The 22,538-nt window shown below is 51.0% G+C and overlaps 1 protein-coding gene across 1 annotated transcript in view; it reads left to right on the top strand.

Annotated features, from left to right (window-relative positions):
- The window catches only part of Scn5a (sodium voltage-gated channel alpha subunit 5), a 107,505-nt gene that overhangs the window by 25,774 nt on the left and 59,193 nt on the right, over positions 1 to 22,538 (top strand). Inside the window, exons 4-12 of the mRNA XM_029565006.1 lie at positions 1,826 to 1,915; positions 3,203 to 3,331; positions 10,197 to 10,288; positions 14,128 to 14,358; positions 16,102 to 16,165; positions 17,533 to 17,674; positions 17,979 to 18,176; positions 19,279 to 19,458; positions 20,030 to 20,401. Of these exons, the coding sequence (XP_029420866.1) occupies positions 1,826 to 1,915; positions 3,203 to 3,331; positions 10,197 to 10,288; positions 14,128 to 14,358; positions 16,102 to 16,165; positions 17,533 to 17,674; positions 17,979 to 18,176; positions 19,279 to 19,458; positions 20,030 to 20,401 (1,498 nt within the window). The remainder of the gene's footprint in view (positions 1 to 1,825; positions 1,916 to 3,202; positions 3,332 to 10,196; positions 10,289 to 14,127; positions 14,359 to 16,101; positions 16,166 to 17,532; positions 17,675 to 17,978; positions 18,177 to 19,278; positions 19,459 to 20,029; positions 20,402 to 22,538) is intronic.

Raw genomic sequence — 22,538 nt, 5'->3', positions numbered from 1 at the left:
TCTCTCTCTCTCTCTCTCTCTCTCTCTCTCTCTCTCTCTCTCTGTCGCCCTTCAGCTGGCTTTCTGCCAGGACATCTGTCTAGGGAATGGTGCTGCCCAGAGTAGGATGGGCCCTCCTACATCAAGATCATCTTCCATAGACATCCTCCTATCAATCAAGATAATCTTCCCACAGGCCAATATCAGCTAGGCAATTTCTCAATTGAAGCTTTCTTCTCAGAAGACTAGGCTGTGTCAAGTTGACTTTTAAAAATTAAAATTAAAGCTAGCTAGAACAGCGACCTTGCAGACAGGACTGCATGCAACTCTTTAGGGAGGGACCCCAGGGCCTAGAGCTGAGCAATCTTGTGGACCAGCCCTGAGTTGATGAAGGGCCCTGATCACCTCTCAACTCAGGTGAGAAACTGAATTAACATAAATGGTAGACTGGTTTCCCTAATTGCCTCTGTTCCTTAGAAGGAGTCCTGGAGGCAGAAAGGGCATCCACTAAGCTAAGGTCCCCTCATACACACCCCCAGCCAGGGCAGACATCACCAAGTGCCAGCCTGGGGTCAGGCAAGTAGAGCTATATGAAGGAGGAAAGAGGAGGCCCCTGGAGTTCAATTACTGCGGCTCTCAGGCTGCCCATGGGAATTGCCGTTTGGCAGCTGTGCAGGGCTGAGGCTTGGCTGTGGTGTCCTGAGCCTAGGGGCAACCACAGGGAGTAGGAGGTGCAGTCTCAAGTAGGGAAGAGATGGATTGGTGAGGGCAGTCAGGCTTCTAGAGTACTCCAGCCTCATGAGGCCCAGAATCTGCCCCCTGCTTATGCATCTTGTAGAAGTGATGGCATAGAAGAGGTCACTCGGAGCTTTATCCAACTCTAAAAAGCATCCAGCTGGGGGTGGAGGCAGTTGTTCAGATAAGACTTAGGGTTGCTCAGCTCAAGGCTAAGGTCCCATAAGGACACCAAGGATACCCAGTATTTTCAGAGCGCCCCTTCTTGTGGGGAGACAGATGGGCGTTGCCATTCGGTGAACAGTCACAGGTAAAAGAGGGGTGTCTGGCTTCTGGGGGTGTGAGGCAGCAGCAGCCAACAGTCAAGGTGGTCTGTGAGGGCTGGGGCCTTCCTGCTGAGGGGGTCTCTTGAAGAGCAAGAAGGAGTTTCCAAGGGAGGGCATGGTACCAGAGTGAAGGGCAGGCACAATGGCCAGACTTGAGCAAGGACATGGTCCTCTGCTTCCCCAGGGCTAGTGGATATCCCCCAGGCATGTGCTCTTAAGCTAAACCTTCGACAGAGGGAATTTGGGGTCCTACAGACCCTCTTGGCCTTCCCTAACCCGAGGAACAGTTTATAAATGTTCATCTCCCTCACATGTGATTGGGGACAGGAATCAAAATCCCTGAGGTCTGGGGTGTCCTTTCCCTCCATACTGGGTCCCACAGACAACTGTAGAAAGTGTGGTAGCAGGTGCCTGGTGCCTGCTAGGAGCTGTGGAGCAAGTCAAGGCTCTAGCAGCAACTGCCTAGAGGGGACTGAGACTAGCTGGCTCATCAGAGAGGTGTTGGCACAGATGAGTCACAGCCCTGCAGGGGCTGGTGATAGAGGGGGTCTCTTGGAGCCCCTTACTGATCCTGAAAGCATTTGCCTGGCAGTGCCAGCCCCAGGGAGGCTCCTCAGCAGCTATGGTGCCTTGCTGGCCCCCTTCCATGACTTTCTTTGGGCCTCCTTCCATGGATGATGCTTCTTCTGTGACTTTCTATGGCCCCTCCCATGGCTTTCTATGGGAGGGGGGAGCGGTCCTTTGTGACTTTCTGTGGAGGTGGCTCTCCTTGACTGCTGTGCCACGCTCTTCAGCATGCTAATCATGTGCACCATCCTGACCAACTGCGTGTTCATGGCCCAGCATGACCCTCCGCCCTGGACCAAATATGTTGAGTGAGTATCTTCAAGGGCCTCTCCTTCTGCCCCATCCCTTCCTTTTCTACCATGCCATACACACTAGAGTCACCCCAACCCATACCTAGAGCCCCACCCTCTGGGGGTAGCCTTTGCACAGCCCCTGCCCTCCTGTCTTTCCCAGTCCCGCCATGTTGCTTGTTCTAAGTTTGTGGCCTTAGAGGCAGACTGACAAAGTGGGGACTCCTTGTCATCCCTAAAGAGGACTGATGGCATTGGAGAAGACTCTGAAGCGATAATAATTTATTGGGCACTTGGGGCATGCCACGCACTGTCCCAAGAGCAGTAAGCGTCCTCTCTATTAACTCTCTGACAACCTGTTTTGGGGTGGGGGGATCAGTAGAGCACCTGTTTCATTTGATGGGGAGACAGACTGAGAATTGGATTCTGACTGGCCTGTCATACAGGTGGGGGACATGGTGACAGGCAAAGACCAGGACTGACCCTACTTCAGTACCACACTATTGCCTTAGCCCCCACCCAAGCCCTCCCTCCTTATAACTGCTTCTGGTTTTATTTCCTGAACAAAAGCCCAGTTCCTCCAGGTTCTAGGCAGACATATCAGGCCCTTACCTAACTTGGCTGTTTTCTGGAGACTACCAGAATATGCTGCCGTCTCTTACAAAAGTGGCTTGCCAGGTGATCCTCTGATCTCATCACTTCTGTCAAGACCACACAGGGCTGGTATTGCTGGACTGTGTCCAGCTGCTCCAAGACCTAAGAGGTTGCCCTCCCCTAACCATTAGTCCAGCATGCATACATTTTGGATTTCTCAGGCTACTCCAAGCAGAAAGCATACCCCCACCAGCCTTGTGCATCAGGACATCTGCACTCCTTCCAGTCCAGGGTGGGCAACTGCAACCCCAACCCTGTAGATAGTTGAAGTTGGCCCTGGCCCCCATTGCTATTGCTGAGGACCCACACACACACACATGAGTGAGGGGCAGTGACTCTGCCCCTCATGGCCCATGGTACAGACTTGGTGACCACTGTATGTATGTTCATATCATCCCCCAGGACTGTGGTGAAAATACAGAGAATTCCCTGAACACGTGTGGCAGGCTCTCTAAAACAAATGGGCAGGTGGACTTGTTGGCCTGGTATTTGAAACAGATTGGCAGTTTCCAACTAAAGCTTTATCACAGGGCACTGCAGACAGCCTGCTATGGTGGCTCTGCCCAGAGCTCACACCATATGCAGAAGCTGATGAATCCAGCCTGCGGGCTCTGCCCCCTCTGAGAACTCCTGCTGACCTCTCTTCCCCAGGTACACCTTCACTGCCATCTACACCTTTGAGTCTCTGGTCAAGATTCTGGCTCGAGGCTTCTGCCTGCATGCATTCACCTTCCTTCGGGATCCGTGGAACTGGCTGGACTTCAGTGTGATAGTCATGGCGTAAGTATCTTGCTCACTTGCCAGAATACGTCACACCAGCCACATAGGGGACGGGGACTTGTGTGTCCCATACCCCAGAGTCTCTGGGCTTCCCTGCTGTAGTTCACATCAGCTGTGCACCCCACTGAGGAGCATGTGTCCTGTTCTGTGGCAGGATGACAGGTTGGAGGTCTACAGCTCATCCTTGTAGGGAGAGGGCAGGTCTACCAGGAGGCAGAGTGTTCAAGCCGCCTAGCTTATCTGGAGACCCCAGTGCTCAAAGGACATTAAGATTCTGCTTTAGGCTGGATGTGGTTGCTCATACCTGTCATCCCAGCATTCAGAAGACTGAGGCAGGAGGATTGCAGTGAGTCTGAGGTTAGCCTAGGCTACACAGTGAGTTTTTTTTTTTTAAACCAGTCTGAATTATATAGTGAGTTGGAGATCAGCCTGGGCCAGTTAGTTAGTTAGTTAGTTAGTTAGTTAGTTAATTAGTTAGTTAGTTTAAAGCTAGTCTAGGTTATAGAGCAAGACTCTTAAGAGCCTACCTTAGAAAATGAAAGAGAGAGAAAAAGAGAGAGAGAAGTTCAGCTTTAGCATTCTCTGTACTTTCCACTGAGAAACCCAGCCCCAAATTTCACTGTGACCAGTGACCTGGTGTCCAAGGTAATTAATAGTGAAATTGTAGTAAAGGAGCCCAGGGAAGCAGCCAGCATCCCCTGGAACTCGTGCCAGGAGACTCTAAACAATGGCCTCTCTTAAAGCCACTGACCCAGCTCAGAGGATCCTCACACCAAAGAGGTGGGCTAGAGGCAACCAGTCCTGACCAACCTTTTAACATTGCAACATGACATCTATAAAGTACACTTGAGAACCACTCAATCTTGATATTTTTAAGTAAGTTTGCATATTTGTGTTGAGTCATGTTCATAGCTATCTTGGGCTGTGTACAGCTGTATGCAGCCTTTGGGCCACAGGTTAGACACACCTCTTAGTCCCATTTTACCAACAAGAAAACAAGGAGCCCACCAAAAGGTGAAAGTAACCCCAGGCCTGCTGCAACCCCAGATGAAGTCTTGATTCCTTTCCTAGGGGATCCTTGCAGAGGGTATGATTAAGACATCCCCCCAATGATGTCATAGATTGGATACTAAGCTCTTGGATGCTAAGCTCTAGTGAAACAGTCGATCAGGGCAGGACTGCCATGTTGAAGTTCTGATCAGGGACTCAGCTGGCAGACCCTTTCTGTGAGTGAGGCCCCAGCATGTGCCAGACTAAGCTCCCACCTGGGCAGAGAATATGGGGAATTGCACTCCTTGTCCCTATAAGCCCTGGGTCTCCCCTTACACAGAAGAGCTTGGTAGGATTCAAGGCTCATTTCAGCTCCCTCTTTCTTGGGTTCTTGGATACACCTAATCCATAGCAAGTTCTCTACTTAATCCCAGACATGAGTATCCCCAAGCCATGCTGAGGGGAGAGCAAGCAAAGAGGGAAGCTGGACTCGGATGCTCTGAGGACCATTTCCTGCCCAGATGGAGAGCTTGGTGGTTAGAAAATTCACCTGAAGCTGTTCCTAGGTGTATGTTCGTGAACTGACTCGGCCGTAGTTTTACAAGTGAGGAAACTGAGGCTCAGACAGCGCCACCTGCCTCAAATCTGGGTAGAACTGAATGATGGGAAGTGAAGTTGAAGAGTGATGGGTTGGGGGCAGACCATACTGCCCTTGTAGGCATGATGGTAGGCACTGGGGGAGGAGACCTGGGCAGAGCTATGAGCGGAAGCAGATTGAGCTGTACAGATCATAAGCTAGAGAGGGAAAAGGGTAGCAGCTGACAGCCAATACCAGGGTACTTTTGTAGCCAGGGGGGACAGCTGTGTCTTGGGACCAGGGTCCAAGTGGAGTAAGGAGCCCCAGTCACTGCTAGGCATTTTGAAGGTGAGACTGATGGGTTTTGCTTGTAACAGATGGATAAATGGTCGTACAATTTGTGGAAATGGAGACTCAGAAGGAGGAGCCAGCTGAAAAGGGAGGGAGTCAGAAGTCTAGAGTGGGGATATCTTAAGTGTGGAAGTATCCAGGGTGAGATACTAAGGAGCAGTAGAACCTTCCAGTCTGGAGTTTGGGAAAGTAATCCAAGGTGGCGGTGTTGGTTAGAAGCCACTTGGACATGGATGACAGTGACGAACAACTGAGATCATGTAGGGCAGAGCATGGGCTGTATTGTGCTATGAAGCACACCAATATCTTGAGGTCAAGAAAGGAGGGGGATGGAGCATAGGAAACTGGAGGGAGTGAGCCAACGAGAGCAGAGGACACTCAGGAGAGTGGTGCTCACAAGCCAGCAAGGAAGAAAACCCAACTTGGAACACACCAGGGAGAGGTTGAGAAAGGTGATGATTGTGAAAGGACTGTTGGATTTGGGATGGTCATTGCTGCCCCTGACAAGGGGTCCCAGTGGAGTAGGAGGCCCCATACTTGGGTTCAGAGATGGGGAGGTATAGAAATACAGATATATTTCATGGAGTTTCTATGAAACAGGACAGAAAATGGCATGGTGGCCAGAAGGAAATAGGGGTCAAGGGCTGACTTTTAAATAAGGCAGGCTGATGGAAATGATCCTGAAGAAAGGGGATATCTGATGAAGGCAGGGGGTGGGGGGCGGTGGCCTGCAAGAACAAAGCCCTTGAGCATCCTTTGTGAGTGGGAATCCAGATGGTGAGATGGAACATTGACCTTCAGCTCAGGGAAGGCAGAGTTCTGGCTGGAGGTAGAGGTGGATTGATAGAGCTGATGAGGAGAAGAACGACTTTCTCTTCTGATTGCTTCTATTTTCTCTGTGAAATAAGAAGCACGATCATCAGTGAGAATGGAGTGGGGAGGCAAGTCTGAGGTTTGAGAGGGAGTGGGAGGCTGCACTGGCTGGAGGTTGGAACATGATGGCAGACTGGGCTCTGGCTCTAAAGAACCCTGTAAGATGTCAGGGGAGGGGAGGTGGGCTTCAGGAAAGAATAGGGCCAGCCTCTGCCCAAGCCTCTCCTACCTCCTCATCCCAGAGCCTGCAGAGGATCAATATAGAGATGCTCCCAGACTCAAGGGAAAGCCATCATCCTGGACCGAGCCATGGCCTGAGTTCAGTAGAGACTGCTGTATGTGGCCTCAGGACCCGAGGCCTCTACAGTCCTGCCTCATGAGAGAATCCCCGTCGCTATCCCCATGGGATTCCATGACCAACCACTCCTGCTCAGAACCACAGAGTAAATACACCTTCCCACTGAACCCAGCCACTCTTTACTGTGTGCCAAAACCAGGCATGGCAAAGCAGAGCCAGACCAGAGTCTTGGATAGTCACCACATTTCCAAGCGTCCACGGAAATGGCAGGTTCACTTCTGCAAGGACTGTGTGGTCCCATTGGAATGTCAGCTCTGTGCCACTGGTCAGACCTGCCCTGTAGTACTGATTGACAGCCATTCTGCCTGGTGGAAGCAAATTCATTTCCACTTCTGAAGTGCATTCTGTTGTAATGAAATGGTTTGATGACATAGGGCCCCCATAATAATCAAAGGAATCTGGAATGGCAGAAAAGTTGAAGGAAGTAAAACTCCCCATCCACCCTTCCTTATATAGTTGGAGAAACTGAGGCTTAGAAAGAACCTACCACTTTCCCAGAATATAGAAAGAATCCACAGCAATGCTAAGATTGAAACTGAGTCTTAACTCCTAGCCAGGGATGGGAGAGCCCCCCAGCCTCCTACAGCTGATGCTTCAGGCTGGGTTTCCCTCTGATCCCCCACCTGATTTAGAAGTTGGTACAGGGGGTGCTGGGAATCCTGCCAGGCTCAGCTTGCAACCCCACATCCACAGATTTTCTTGTGCCCCCCCAAGCTGGGCATTACCTGCTAGTTAACACAGCCTCCCACCTTCTGGGGTTGTTATGGAAACCAAACCTGGAGGGGAAGGAGGGAGGGCACCAAGGAGGGGGGCCAGTCGCCAGAGGAGCTAACAGCGTGGGCTCCATAGTCTCAGGATCGGGGGGGGGGGCACAGGAAGAAGGCCAGTATTTGCTGTTCCTCTGGGTTCCTCAGCCCCTAGAAAGGTTCCTATGTGCTGAGGCTGGAGTGGCAGGGTAGAATTCTCACCCACCACCCTCTGCTCTTTCTGTGGTGGGGCCTATGATCCTGCCTAGCTGCCTGCCCCTTGCCAGCCACTTGTCCAGCAGAGATAGACTGGCTTGGGGGAGAGTTTTGCCATACCACCCCTCACCAGCTTCATCCACCCTACCTATGAAGCTAGCTCTCTGCTATGAGAGAGTCTACCCTGCCCTACCATGTTCAGGGACCCCAAAGAGATGCGTTAGTGGAGACCTGGGTGGCCCAAGTGGGAGGCAGCATAATGCCAACCAAGTTCTAGGTAGAAGAAAACAGCTGGCAGCCCCCGTGTCACACCATGGTCTGAGATACACCTGTCCTACCCAGTTCTAGGTCTTTTGAGACTTCCTCCAACCTGTGATTGGTGTTCTATTCGTGTTTTGTTTCCAGCCACTTGGCTGGCAGTGGGAAGCCTGCCAGGAGTATAGATATGTCCTCCCCCAATGCTGTCATCAGCCTGTTCTTGTCACCTGGGGGTCCTGGTTTCTTTGTGCTCAGCACTCACCGCCGAAGAAGCAGATGATGAGTGGGCAGCAAGCACTGTATCAGGCTGGTGGAGACCTTGAAGGCAGGGTAGACGGGGTCTTCCCTGGAGACACCAAGGGGCAAACCAGGCCAGGCAGGAGGAAAAAAGCAAGGATGGTTGGTTCCCTGTCGTATGCAGTGTTCTACTCCCTCCCTGTAACCAGGAGTCACAGCCTTGAAACCAGTGAGGGGAGGGAAGACAGTTGCCATCAAAGTCTCCACCCAAGAGACCAGCAGCAGGAACCCCTGAGCCATGGCTTTCATGGGATGGCAATAACAGCTGTATTCCAGGCTCAACATCATAGTCCCATGGCTTCTAGACAGGAGGAAAATAATGTGGGACAGAGACATGGGGATATGAGCTATCCAAGAGAAGGGAAGAGCTTGGATCAAATTAACCAGTGTATATGGTCCAGAAAAAGGAGGTGATTTCTGCTCCCTGGTGGATGACAGGATACATCTGAGTGCTACATTGGATTTTGTAAGCTGCAGTAAGTCTGGGAAATGGAATGGAAACTATGCCAAAGGAAAGGCCTGGGGTGACCGGAGGAAGGAAAAGGCTGGGAATGGGTCTAAGAAGGTGAGGACACAACCACAGGACCCCGTGAAGACGGATGAACCCCAAGAGCAGACAAGAAAGTGGGTGTCAGTGAACCTAGAAGGCAGTTGGCCCTGCTGACCCCACAACTCTGAGACCCTTGACAGCCTTGCCTTTGGACACCCACAGCCCACAGAGGAATTTGGAAATTCTGAGTGGTATGAAGGGCTCTGCAGGTACAGACTGTTGGAATGAATAGGCGTGGCACTCACCCAAGCACTGCAGGGCTGGCAGCCTGGCCTGGCATCTCCCAGACACCTGGGCCAGACACACTTGGTTAAACATCAGACACCCTGAGTTCAACGTTCTTTGTTAAACATCAGGCACCTTCAGTTAAATGTCAGATGCCCTGAATGTGAGGCCTTTGGTTAAATATCACAGGTCATTTGCCACTGTCCCTATGGCCTTGGTCACATACTGTCCATTCACCTCTCTGCTATCTTTGTGGTCATGTGACCCATCTACTGCATGCATGTCCTCACACTCTGCTTGGGCAGGTCCCTACCCCTCCTCCAGACCAATGCCTCTTATGCCTGTGGAGGCCAGAAATGGACAATGGTTCCAAGTCCAAGATGGGAGCCTGGTAGCCACTCAGCCCTGCGAGCATCACTTAGACCCATTCAGGACAGAGCCTATGAAGACTGAGTTCACCCCAGTGGAGACCGAGGGCCATCCTTGGAGGATACCAAGATTCCAAGTTGAGTCTGTGTGTGGGCTTATTGGGGAGAGCCAGGACCATCGTTCAACTCCTTTCTCCTCTTGACTTAGCTGCTCAAACTCCCTTTTTCTTCTTATGCCTCCATCTTCAGACTGATTTTTCCCATGAATTCTCATGCCATTCCACCTTGTGACACCTTGGTCCCTGATCACTCCCTACACAAAGAGATTTGTGGTTGGAAGGAGCAATTGGGCAGTCTCCAGAGACCCAGCTGTCCCTCTGCAGTGGCCTCAGCCAGGGCTTCAGGCTCAGCCAAGCACACACTGATGGCAGGCAACAGAAGATGCAAAGAAAAACCAGGACCAGATGCCCATGTGCTTCCAATATCACCTCCTGAAGCCATTTCCCTCTTCACACTGATATGCCCCCAGCCTCAGACCTGGTCATGGGGTTTTATGTCTCAGTCCCCACAGTAGTTGGCTTCTAGTGCCGGTTGATCTTGGGACCATCATGGAGAGAGCCATCTGGGAGCTTGCTGTGTGAACGTCCTTAAGGCTCCTAGACTGAAGTCCTGTATCAAAAGGTTCTGTCAGGAGAAAAGCCCAGGGGAGGGCCCAGGTCAGCCACTGTACCCCTCTGTGGGACGGGGAGAAGGGAAAGGGTTGGTCGGGTGGGCAAACTGAGGTTCTGCTTTGTAACTCCCAGTAACTGTGGTTTGGTTCTACAGGTATGTATCAGAAAATATAAAGCTAGGCAATTTGTCGGCTCTTCGAACTTTCAGAGTCCTGAGAGCTCTAAAAACTATTTCAGTTATCCCAGGTAAGACACCCAGGTTTGCCTGTCAGATCTCAGCTACAAGTGACTCTCTCTCTGTCTCCCCATCCCTCTCCTCCTCTGACCCTGTGTCTCCTTATTGGCGTGTTGTCACTGTGTTGTGTGTGAATCTCCCTTGTTACAGATACACAACTGAATTTGTGGACCTGGGCAATGTCTCAGCCTTACGCACCTTCCGAGTCCTCCGGGCCCTGAAAACTATATCAGTCATTTCAGGTGAAAAAATCAGGTTAAATGCCAAGGCTGGAGGGGCAATGCCTGGGCCTTTCCAGCCGCCTGAGAGCCAGTACTGCCCTCAGGAAGGCCCTTCGAATGTGCCTGTCACCAGAATATATTTCGCAGAGGTTGGGGCGGTGGAATTATCTGTCCTACTGGAACCTCAGAATGGGCTTTGAGCTGTCCACCCCAGTCAAGCCCATTCTTAGACACCAGAGGCACAGAGCACCCCATGGCAGGGCTGGATTGAACCCCAGTTCCTCCCAAAACACTCAGTTGTTTTTCCCAACTGAACTCAGCTGCTTTTCTAGCAAAAAGCTCAGACATGCATCATTTCAGCTTGAAGTATCATGCACTAATCAGGAAAACAGAAAGTGTGGTGTTTGAGAGAAACTCCCCCTGCCACACACACACACACACAGAATGGAAACGAACTCCCGTAGTCTTTTGTGACTGAGTGCCTGATCCCAGCCTTGTGCCTCCTCTGGTGACATGTACAAGCCAGAGTCTCAAACCCCATCTTGTGACATGAAGTGTACTCTGTGGACAGGCATCATTGGGCCTTGGCATCTACCAGCCCTCGCTGCATGGCGCAGTAGAGGTTTAGCAAACCATGCATGATAGTCTTGGGAGGAAATCCTCCTTGACAGATGTTGGCAACTGTACCCAGGAAATCTAAGCCCAGACAACCTACCCAGTCACCATCCTACTTGTCCATGCAGAGAAACACCTAGAAGCCTCACAAACCTCACAGTGACTTTTGAGCCCACCTGTGTACAGAATTGATGCCTCAGTTGAATGACAACACTCACCCCCACCCCGGAGCCTCTTACGCCCCACTCTTTATTCACTATTCCAAGATTAGTGTGAGCCCAAACTCCTGTTTTGAGGAGCTTGTTTGGGGGTGGGGGCAGTGTGCAGAGGCACCTTCCAAGAGCTTCTGTGAGTGCACCATCCTCAAAACGGGACAAGACACTTCTTTAAGAAGGTGGCTGGAGAGCTGGGGAGATGGCACAGGGGGTGAAGTGCCTGCAGCACAAGCATGAGGACCCAAGTTTGGATCCCCAGAACCTACATGTAAAAAGTCAGGTGTGGTGGTACATGCCTCTAATCCCAGTGCTCAGGAGGCAGAGCGAGGTAGAGCCTGGGGACTCAATCACCAGCCAGTCAGGCTGAAATGGTCAGCTTTGGGTTCAGTGAGAGACCCTATCTCAGAAAAGGAGGTAGAGAACAACAGAGGACGACACCCAATGTCAACCTCTGGCCTCTACATAAGAGTAGCTCCCAAAAACTAAATCCTAGAATATCCTGCCCAGTCTCTGAATCCATTCAGTGTATGCAAGGGAAGATGGGGGGAGCAATCTACCCAGTCCCCAAACTAGTTAGTGTCCTAGACCCCTGCTGTGACTAGGGCAGTGCCCAGTCACTCCCATTAAAATACCAGCAGGGTCTGGTGGTGCCATTCTCCAATCCCAGCTACCTACAAGGCTAAGGCAGGAGGGATCATAAGTTGAAGGCTTACCTGGGACCTGGACTACAGAGTGAGCTCAAGGCTAGCCTGGGCAATTTAGTGAGACTCTATCTCAAAAAAAAAAAAAAAAAAATGGTCTAAGGACTGTATAGATGGCTCAGCAGTTAAGAGCACTGACTGCTCTTACAGAGGACCCAGATTCAGTTTTCCTAGCACCCACATGGCAGCTAACAACCTCCTGTAACTCCAGTTCCAGGAGAGTCCAACGCCTTCTTCTGACCTCTGTGGGCATTGCACAACATGGATGTACTTACATACATGTAGGCAATATACTCATACACATAAAATAAAGAAAATATTTAAGAAAAATAAAGGCCTGGGGATTTAGGACAGAATGGAGTGTTTGCTTAGAACATGCAAGTCCCTGAGTTCCAATCCCATATCACAAACAGAGACAGGATGGGGAGAGATATTTTCAGGTCTTAGAACCCTCAGGTGGCCAGTAGCTTTGTGGCCCATCCTGTCAGGTACACACCCCTCTGGGGTAGATAAACTTGTTACTGTTGTAACATCTAGTTGTTTTAGAAGAAAAATTAACAAAGAAAAATATTCCTGAATTCTGGAGCGACGAAAGAAGCCCTGTGGGGTCTGTGAAGCCGCCAGCAGCTGAGCAAGGCAGCAGAGCGGTCCCCAGAGTGGCCATCAGAACCGTGGTGTGAGCGGCCTAATGGAAGGCTCCCTGCAGGAGGAATCCCCAGGGCTGAGTCCTCACATAGGGTCAAAGTCATAGTGGTCAGAGTCCAAGAATCCTGTGACTTGGCTGGAGCTGTTCTTGGCAGAAATGAAGTCTGTCTTCATTATGAGGAAGGGTTTTAAAGGGTGGGTGACCCTCAACACAGTCCAGAGTAGAACTCAACTGTTTAGCCAGTCTTGAATGGGATGCTTTGGGCCAAAGTTGCTTTAGCCTAATAGTTAAGGCAAAGTCCAAGATGAGTATCCAACCTACAGCTACCAGCCCTCATGTGTCCCCTTGAGATATGGCACAATCTCCAAGATGGAGAAACAGACCCAGACATGTGTCCCATTAGGTCTTCAGAGCTCTGGATTATGAAGGGTATGTAGAGTCCCACCACCACTCCATGCCAAACCCCTACTAGCCCTCTCCCCTCAGCCCTTGCTGGGCAGTTGCCAACATGTGCCAGGATGATTTCAACAGAGTGCCAGGTGCCTGAACCCTGGGCAGGCAGCAGTGATGGTGACATTGTGGGGTGGTTGTCCTCTTCCCTCTCTCATGTCTGCTCATCACTGCTTCCCTGTTTCTGGGCTGTGGGCACGGTAGTTACAGATGCTCCTAACATATTAATGGGCTGGACAATGGATGGATGGATGGATGGATGGATGGATGGATGGAGCTTTATCTGAGATCTGGCTGCTTGGGGGGATGGGGACAGGGAGCCCCTTGCTCCCAATGCTCTGCTCGCACTTGCCTTAGGACAGTAGCTGAGGGTCAGACAGGATGTGTCTACACATGCTTTTCTGTCACTCTGCTGTATGGCGCTGGCTTCTGCAGGGAGCTGGGCCGTGCAACTAACTGATCACAGTCCCTCTGCTTTGGGGAATGGGAAGGATGGGGAGGGTCTCAGAAGGTCAGAGTGAATGATCGAGATGCAATATAGGTCAACCTACTCTCTAGTCCAGGCCCAAAGATGGGCCTGAACCCAGAGCAGACCCCTTAGGGCATCATTCAACCCTACGAAATCCTCCCAGCCCCTACTCCCCTACACAGTAACCAGCCCAATCCCAGACTCTGGGTTTCCTAGTTGCCCTGAGATAATCAAAACTCCCTGTGCCCCTGAAAACAGCTGGCCCCAGCAGTAGAACAGGAAGACCCCCTACCAGGAGCAGCTGTGTCTCTCCCCATCTCCGGATGAAGCTGAGGTCCCTGCATTGCCTTAGAATAGGTCTGGACCTCAGGCTCCTTTCTTGTGGGCTGCGTTAAAAGGACCAGCCAGAATAGGACAAGCTTCAAGTCTGTGTTTCCTCCAGAAAACACTTTCTACACCATTTCATATACTTGGCTGGTGGAGAGTGAAGAGTTCCATGCCCCTCTGAAAATGCAAGGCTAGGCTGGGCTCCTGGCCTGGGCAGTCAAGAGGACTCTTCAGCTGGAGAAAGGCAGACATTGGTCTTTAAAGGCCCAGCAAGCCCTCCCTCACTTTGTCTCTGCCTTGTGGATGCCCTCCCCCCACCATCCCTACTCAGTGCAGGACTCAGGGAGGCCCAGTGTCCGTCCACAGGCCTGGCCTCCACCCAGAGCATTGTAGAGCAGTGTCTGTGGGTGACCCCCCACTTGGTCTCACCTTCCCAGGCCTGAAGACAATTGTGGGGGCCCTGATCCAGTCTGTGAAGAAGCTGGCCGACGTGATGGTCCTTACGGTTTTCTGCCTCAGTGTCTTTGCCCTCATCGGACTGCAACTCTTTATGGGCAACCTTAGGCACAAGTGTGTCCGCAACTTCACTGCACTCAATGGCACCAATGGCTCTGTGGAGGCTGATGGCATGGTCTGGGTCTCTCTGGACCTCTACCTCAATGACCCAGGTATGGACAAGCACTGTGTGCAGGGAGGCCATAAGAAACTGTCAAGCGTCTTCTGCCCAGGCCTCACCAGAGTGCAGGCAGGCCTCCAGGGCCATGCAACCCCACCCACAGCTGGAACTCCAGAGCCAGCTGGAGAACAGAAATGGAGCAGACTTAGGGCTTACACTCACAGGTTCCCAGACTAAGTGGAGAGATAATGTTTAAAGGATGGGATTCAGGGTGGGGAGATGGCTCAGAGAGCTGTTTCCCTGTTTCTGGGCTGTGGGCACAGTAGTTACAGATGCTCCTAACATATTAACAGGCTGATACACAAGCCTGAGGACCTGAGTTCAATCCCCAGCACCCATGTTAAAAAGCTAGGCATGGTGGTATGTACCTATAATCCCAGTGCTGAGGAAGTAGAGATGGGAGGATCTCTGGGGCTTGCTTTCTTTCTCAAAAAATGAGGTGGAAACCAATTGAGGAAGACACCTGACGCTGACCCCTCACCTCCATATGCACATACATACATGTATACACACACACACACACATACATAAGGAAAGGAGAGGGGGTTGGATAGAATTAGATGATTTGAGGATGGGCTGAGCCCAGTGTTCTGGGAATAATGGAGACCAGCCTCCCTAGGGACCCATGGGAGGCTTGCGTGGTACCCTGTGCCTGGAAGAAGGGCTTTTAACTGTGTCCCTTACTAGGATGCTACTTCGATGCTCACACACCCCAGAACCCTATGAAAGGGCTGTGACAAGCTGACTTGTGTGGTCACATATACCCCTCATTTCACTACCCTGTGGTTTGTACTTCCATTCACCAGGCTACTAGTCACCACCTCTTTTAATGAGCATCATCCATCTAGATCAAAGGTAGACATGGGGGCAAGACCAGATGACAAGCCACAAGGATGCAGAGAGCCATTCTGAAGTTAGGGCCTCTTACGTACACCAGCATGCCACTGGAAAACATACAGACAGAAGATCAGTGAGGAAATATGGTTACAGTTCAGCTATGGCCTCACAGAAATGAATGATTCTAAAACTTTGACATATACCAGAGTCACTTTGAAGGTTCCAGAAAATACAGACTGCAGATTTCAGCCTGCTTCTGAGTCAGGGCATTTGGGAAGTGTTCCCAGCCAGTTCCCAGATACTGATGCTGCTAGTCAGGGACAACTGTTTGAGAAACTGCTTCCTTAGTCAAAGGTGTGTCACTGTGAGTGATGGAGACAGATAGCAACCAGGAGAGATGACAGGACAGGTATCCTGTGTCTCACCTGGTCCAGGCCCAGCCTTCTCTCAACAGACCACTGTGTTGCCATGGTGACCAGCAGGCATCTTTTCTACCAGTTTGTACAGTGGCAGTGGGCCACACAGTGTCACAACAGCCAAGCTGGAGCCCGGCCCAGAACCTTTGCCTCCTGGCTCAAGGCCTTTCTTGGCCCTGACTGGGCCCCTGAGTGGTTTGGAACAGGGTGCAGAAGCTGCCTATGGAGACAGCTGAGCCCTGTCCAGGGTTTCCTGTGTCTTCAAGAGTGTGTGAGACACTGGCAGAGGAGTATAGTAGAACAGGAAGAAGTCCAGAGAAGCAGCCAAAGTTGCAAAAGACCTGATCAAGGCAGACAGGGTAAAGATCATGGCAGGGTCAAAGAAGAGACACCAGAAGTGGTGTCTCTCTAAGCTCAGTGCAAAGTGGGCATCCAGAGGCTGGGTTGTCCGTGTCTCTCACCATCCACTGTTTTTCTTGCAGTCAATTATCTGCTTAAGAATGGCACCTCCGATGTGTTACTGTGTGGGAACAGCTCTGATGCCGGGTAGGTGGGATATTCCTCCCAGTGACTGTGATGCTCCTTCCACAGCTGCTGTGCCTTCTGTTGACACCCCTGTCCTAAGACATTGATGCCCTCCTGGTCTTCCTTCTTGGTCAGAACCCTAGAAGCTTCCCTACCCTTCCCCTGCCATACAGGAAACAATTGGTTTAGAAAGACCAAGAACAAATCTTCAGATAGGAACAGGAGAGTCCTGAAGATGGGTAGGCATGAGGGGGTCACCCAGGATGCCCTGCAGGATCCTGACCAGTCCTTCACCCCCTTCCTGCTTATCTGCCCTTCAAGGGTGAGTATGGCCTCAGCCCAGCAGCTAGACCTTGCTCAAGGCCAAACAGGACATGAGCCTGCAGCCTGATTGTGGTGCCCAGTTATGCCTCATCTGCAGGTGCAATTTCCAGGGCTCGGCATTCAGTGGCCAGGGACAGGGTGTGTATACAAGGGCTTACCATGTGGGGAGTTGCTTCAGGTGTGAGGCTCTAGGGCACACATTTGTTGGTTCTTCCCATCTCTGGAGAGATGTCAGGGAGGTCTTGAGCATTAGGGAGCCACAAAGGGTCTTGGCTATATCCTCCTACTTGCCACATTTCTCCCACTAGATCAATCTCTCTCTCTCTCTCGCTCTCTCTCTCTCTCTCTCTCTCTCTCTCGCACATTATTAGTCTTAATGAATATGTAAAGATGGGAAAGTATGACTCTTGGACTAGTAAAAGAAATTCTATTTTATTCCACCCTCTTCAAGTGATCCTGTTTAGAAATAACATATATTTAAGTAAGTTTGAAACCATATAACAGATACCAGATATTTCCATTCCATCCGTGTGTGTGTGTGTGTGTGTGTGTATGTGTGTGTGTGTGTGTATGGTGATGTTGCATAGGCACTTCTCCAGATTCAACCTGCTCCATCTCTAGGATCATTCCTCAACCCTAAAACCCTGTCTCTGCCTGCGATTAGCCAAGCTTGCTGCTCCCCCTCACTCTCCTGGGGCCCCTACTGTGTTCAGTTCCCCATGGGGTAGATAAATCAAGAAAGGAGCATGAGACAGACCTATGCTTTCTTTTGGGGGAAAGGCAACAACTGCTGGGAAGGGTGTGTCATGTGGGCAAAAGGGAACTGGATGTAGGCCTTAGAGATTCCACATAGGTAGAGGAAAAAGGAAGATGGTGACCTGCGTGGTCCATGATGAACACAGCAGGAGCACAATCATGAGGGACAGGATCCCGCAACCTGGCTCTACGTTGTGACAGTCAGCCTCACAGAGCAGTTGGGTATAGGCTGGGCTGCCCAGGGAAACCAACTGGGTCTAGCGAGAGTTCTGTACAGCATGGGACAGAGTGTGTGTGTCTGGCCACAGGACATGTCCCGAGGGCTACCGGTGCCTGAAGGCAGGGAAGAACCCTGACCATGGCTACACCAGCTTTGACTCCTTTGCCTGGGCCTTCCTTGCACTCTTCCGCCTGATGACACAGGACTGCTGGGAGCGCCTCTACCAGCAGGTATGTGGGTGTCTGGGCCAGCAGAGGGATGCCAGGCATGGGCTTCAGGGCAGGCTGCACAAGTGACTAGCTATAAATGTCCCCAGTAGCTTCCCACTCGTAAGAATGATGGAGGGAACAGCAAAAACCCTTGCATCTGAGGGAACAGGGTTCACCAAGCAAAGAAACTAGTTTACGTTCATCAAACAAACTCATTTTGGCTGGTGACCACTGGACCCCTAGCATAGCCAGACTGGTGACTTGGAAATGCCATAACTCAAATAGGGCATGAGTGAGGGTGACCTCTGCCCCTTTGTTCCTCCAGACCCTTAGGTCCGCAGGGAAGATCTATATGATCTTCTTCATGCTTGTCATCTTCCTGGGCTCCTTCTACCTGGTGAACTTGATCCTGGCCGTGGTGGCCATGGCCTACGAAGAGCAAAACCAAGCCACCATCGCTGAGACAGAGGAGAAGGAGAAGCGTTTCCAGGAGGCCATGGAGATGCTCAAGAAAGAGCATGAAGTGAGTGAGCAGTACCTGGAGGTGTGGTGCAGCCTGGGTAGGGCCACTGTAAAAGGCAGTGCCTGTGGGTAAAGGGATTTCCTGTAAATGTGGATCTGCTGGGTAAGGTGAACCCTGTGAGTGTGGTAAAATTGTTCCCTGATCATCATGTTTTCTAGATAAAGGTAGTATATGCTGGGTACAGGTGGTAGATTCTAGGTAAAGGTGGCCTCTGTGAGCACAGCACATGCTAGATACAAGATATTTGTCCATAAATATAGCCTACCCTGGTCAAGGTATACTTTCTAATGGGGTAGTGAAGAAGGTCTAAGGTTAGAGACTTGAGGACTGGCCATTCTGCCATGGTTCCTGACAGTGTCTTATGTGGTGACTGTTGGAAGCTGTTAGAAACCAAGCTGAAGGTACTGGGAAGATGACTCAGTCATTAAAGTGCTTGCCGTGTGAGCAGCAGAATCCAATTTTGATCCCCAGAGCCACCATAAAAAGCTAAGCATGGTGGCACGCTGGTAATCTCAGCTCTGGGAAGGTTGAGACAGGCAGATCCCTGGGGCTCACTGGCCAGCCAGCCTAGCCTACTCAGTGAGTCCCAGGTCTCAGTAGGAGGCTCTGTCTCAAAAAACAAGGTGGACAGCTCCTGAGGAAGGACACCTGAAGTTGACCTCTGGCCTCCACATTCGCACACAGATAAATATACACATGCACACATACAAAGGGGGGAGAAAAGAAACCAGACTGTGTTCCTCTCACTACCCCACGTCACCTCTTCATGTACACTCCTGGCCAGATGAACTTCTGGAAGATCCCCAATTCTTTCATCCTGCTATGCCCTCTGCTCACCAACAGCCCCCTCTCACTTGTCCCATGATCCCTCCCTTCTAAGGACTGTCCACTTGAGCTACTTGTTCTCCCTTCCAGGTTCTTGATCTTTCTCAAAGCAGCCTAGGTCTGCCTGAGATGATCTCCATGCTGTCCCCATTCTGGGTCAAGTGTGCAAGTCTGCTTGCTGATGGGTTACATGGGTAACTGAGAGTTACGTGGCTTTCCTAAGCTTGGGGCGACACAGAATCTCCCAGTGACCACCCCTTCTCCCAAACTTTTCCAGGCTCTCACCATCAGGGGTGTGGATACCGTGTCCCGGAGCTCCTTAGAGATGTCCCCTTTGGCCCCAGTAACCAATCATGAAAGAAGGAGCAAGAGGAGAAAACGGTTGTCTTCAGGAACAGAGGAGTGTGGGGATGACAGGTTCCCCAAGTCTGACTCAGAAGATGGTCCCAGAGCATTGGTAAGCCCTGGATGTGGTTCTTACCTCTGCAAGACAGGTGTAACCTGCAAATCCCATACCCCTAGTGCTGTCAGCCCCAAGGTTGCTCTCTAAAGAAGGTACCCTTGAGCCTCTCCCAGCCTGTCTAGTTTCCTGTAGTCATTCTTAGAGTAGAAGAACCCTATGCAGGGAGGCAGGGGGGGGTTCAGTATTATGATACCTCCTAACGGTCCTCCAGTATGGGGAGAGGGATGGGGCAGCACACTCCATAGTTTCATAGTTTGGATTGATAGGAGCCCAAGGATTTGCCCCTGCGAGTGAAGGGCATGAGTACCCCAGTACCAAGCCTGTCTCCAATGCCACACCTCTGCCTCCTCCAACCCAACCTAGCCCCATCTTCAATCCCAGAGCAGCTTCACGGTCAAAGCCCCAGAGATACAGACATGAGGTTAGCACAGACCCCAGAAGATACAGAAAACACCCTCACTTCTTTCTGAGCATCCCCACCCAATTCCCATGTGGCCAGAAAATGGAGTTAGGCTAGAGCACGGGCAGAGCTGTGTGGATTATGCCATCCTCTCTGTGCCCCCAGAATCGACTCAGCCTCACCCACGGGCTCAGCAGGACATCCATGAAGCCACGCTCCAGTCGAGGGAGCATTTTTACCTTTCGACGACGGGATCAGGGCTCTGAGGCAGATTTTGCAGATGATGAAAACAGCACTGCAGGAGAGAGTGAGAGCCACCGCACATCACTGCTGGTGCCCTGGCCCCTGCGCCGCCCCAGTATCCAGGGACAGATCAGCCCTGGGACTTCAGCCCCTGGCCACACCCTTAATGGCAAAAGAAACAGCACAGTGGATTGCAATGGGGTGGTCTCCTTGCTGGGGGCAGGTGACGCAGAAGCCACTTCTCCAGGGAGCCATCTTCTCCACCCCATGATGCTGGAGCGTCCCCCAGACACGGTGAGCCCGCCCCACCATGCAAGAATCCGTCTCCCAAACTGGTAATGAATACCAGACCCCAAAGTACTCACCAATGATTAGCTACTGTGTATCCTACTAGCAGAGCATCTCTGCCCTCATAGAGTTTCTATACCATCAAGGCAGGCAGACAAAAGTCAAAAGAAAAAAATATGTATGTAAATGCATAGAGAGGTAGTGATAAGCAGGGGTGGAGGGCAATGGTGAAATATTTGGCAGGCAATAAAGCATTGTAACCAAAGTGCCATGATAGCCCTAGACCAGTGGTCCAGAGGCCACTTGCTATATCAGGTGATAGCCTTCTGGATCGGTGGGTCATGAACTAGCAATCCAGGCAGGCCTGGGACAAGGGCTAGGGGGCAAAAAGGCATTCAGAGGATTCTAGGAATAGTTTAGTACTTTACTGACTAATAACTTGATGCCAACCTAGATATTAAGTGCTAGGGACGGGAAGCAGGAAAAGAGGAGAGGAGAACCTCACACACACTTGTTAGGAAGTGTTTAAACAATGACTGAAAGAAGGGGATCCAGGCGACTTTCTGTAGCTGAGAGGGCTGATGTTGCAGCGCTGCTCAAGCTCTAGAAGGTACCCTGGCTTTGGATTCTGGCTCACAGCTTACTAGTTGAATGGCTATGGAAAAGTTGCTTTGTTCCTTTGCATGTGAAATCTCATCTGTAAAATGGGTGAAAAATACCCATCTTAGGGCTGTTTTAAGTGTTACGTGGGCTAATGTGTTTAGGACACTGAAGACATACAAGGATATTTTTTGACAGTGTTCAAATGTCATAGTAACACACTGTACTACTGTCTTCTGGGGAATCGTGTCACAGAACAGCAGCTAATAAGATTCTGAGGAAGAGCTTGTCTGGCCTCAAGCACCATGATGAGGCTGGAACAGAAGTAGCAAAGGGGGATGTTGGAGCTATGGTCAGCATGGTGATAATCATGAAAGGCTAATCAGTGGCACCATACACAGTGCCTGAACAACCCATCCAGGAAAGGACTGAATGTGTGGGGACATAGGAGAGGGACTTGGGGAGGAAACCACTAGACAGACAGGAAGTCTTAGGAAAGTGGAGGTGGTGCTGAAGAGGGAGGGTTCACACCCACATGGCTACCAGCTGTGGGACTTAGTATGGGTTAATCTCTTGGTGCCTCAATTTCCTTGTCTGCAAAGGGGAAATCAAATTAATATGCACGTCAGCAGATTGTGGGGACCAAGAGAGTTGAAACAGGTCCAGGGCTTAGGCCAGCTCTCGCTTCATGAACACACGACTGTTACTGAGTGTTGTTAATGTGAGTCTGCCAAGGATTTCCAGGATGCATTGCCAAGTGCCCTCTTCCTATAGCTTCATGTGAAGGGAAGGAACCTCCAAACCTTTGGGGACTGCAGAGTCATCTGTGTCCTTCATGACCCATCACCTGGTGGGTGGGGTATCTGGCTTCTAGGAGCCCTGAGCCAGGCAGGCCCAGCTCTGGAGTCCCAGCCTCAAGCAGGCAGCTCAGCAGCCAGGAGCGCTAATAGAATTTCCTAATCCCATTAGGGAGAAAATCATCTCATTGTGCTGCACATGTCGGGAGGAATCCAAGTTCACACACTTCATTACCGGGAACTCTGACTTCACCCATTCTCACTTCTGCAGGGCACATTTGTAACTTTAAAGGGATTAGCAGGCCAAGAAGGGGTCGTTTGCAAGGTTAAAGAAATTAGCAACCAAGATGGAGACATTTGAAAAGTCAAAGAGATTAGCAGGCAGAGGCCCATGGGAATGCCTTCCTTGTTTCTAGCTGGTCCCTAGTAAGCCCAGTTCTAGTCTGCAAACACAGCACCATGTTGGGCACATGGTACCTCAGTTGGCATGGGGAAGTGGGAGGAGGAAGGGCCAGCAGTAAGGTGACAATGTGTCCAGATGGAGGAGAAGAAGTTTACCTTGTCTCACTCTGTATGAGTGTTGATCTCACAGGGTCATGCTGAGGGTGGTGGAGCACCCTGGATAGTCATTCTTCCCCACCACGTTAGACCTTTATTATTTCATCCGAGTCCCAAATATTTATCCATCCACTGAGTCATTCTCTAGCTTCTGCCTACCTTGCTGAGGGCCACGAGGCATTAAGGCT

This window comes from Nannospalax galili, unplaced genomic scaffold (genome assembly GCF_000622305.1).
Source record: "Nannospalax galili isolate Female #2095 unplaced genomic scaffold, S.galili_v1.0 scaffold951, whole genome shotgun sequence".
NCBI classification, from domain to species: domain Eukaryota; kingdom Metazoa; phylum Chordata; class Mammalia; order Rodentia; family Spalacidae; genus Nannospalax; species Nannospalax galili.
Note: the sequence above shows the minus strand (reverse complement) of the source record. Positions and strands in the feature narration are given on the sequence as shown.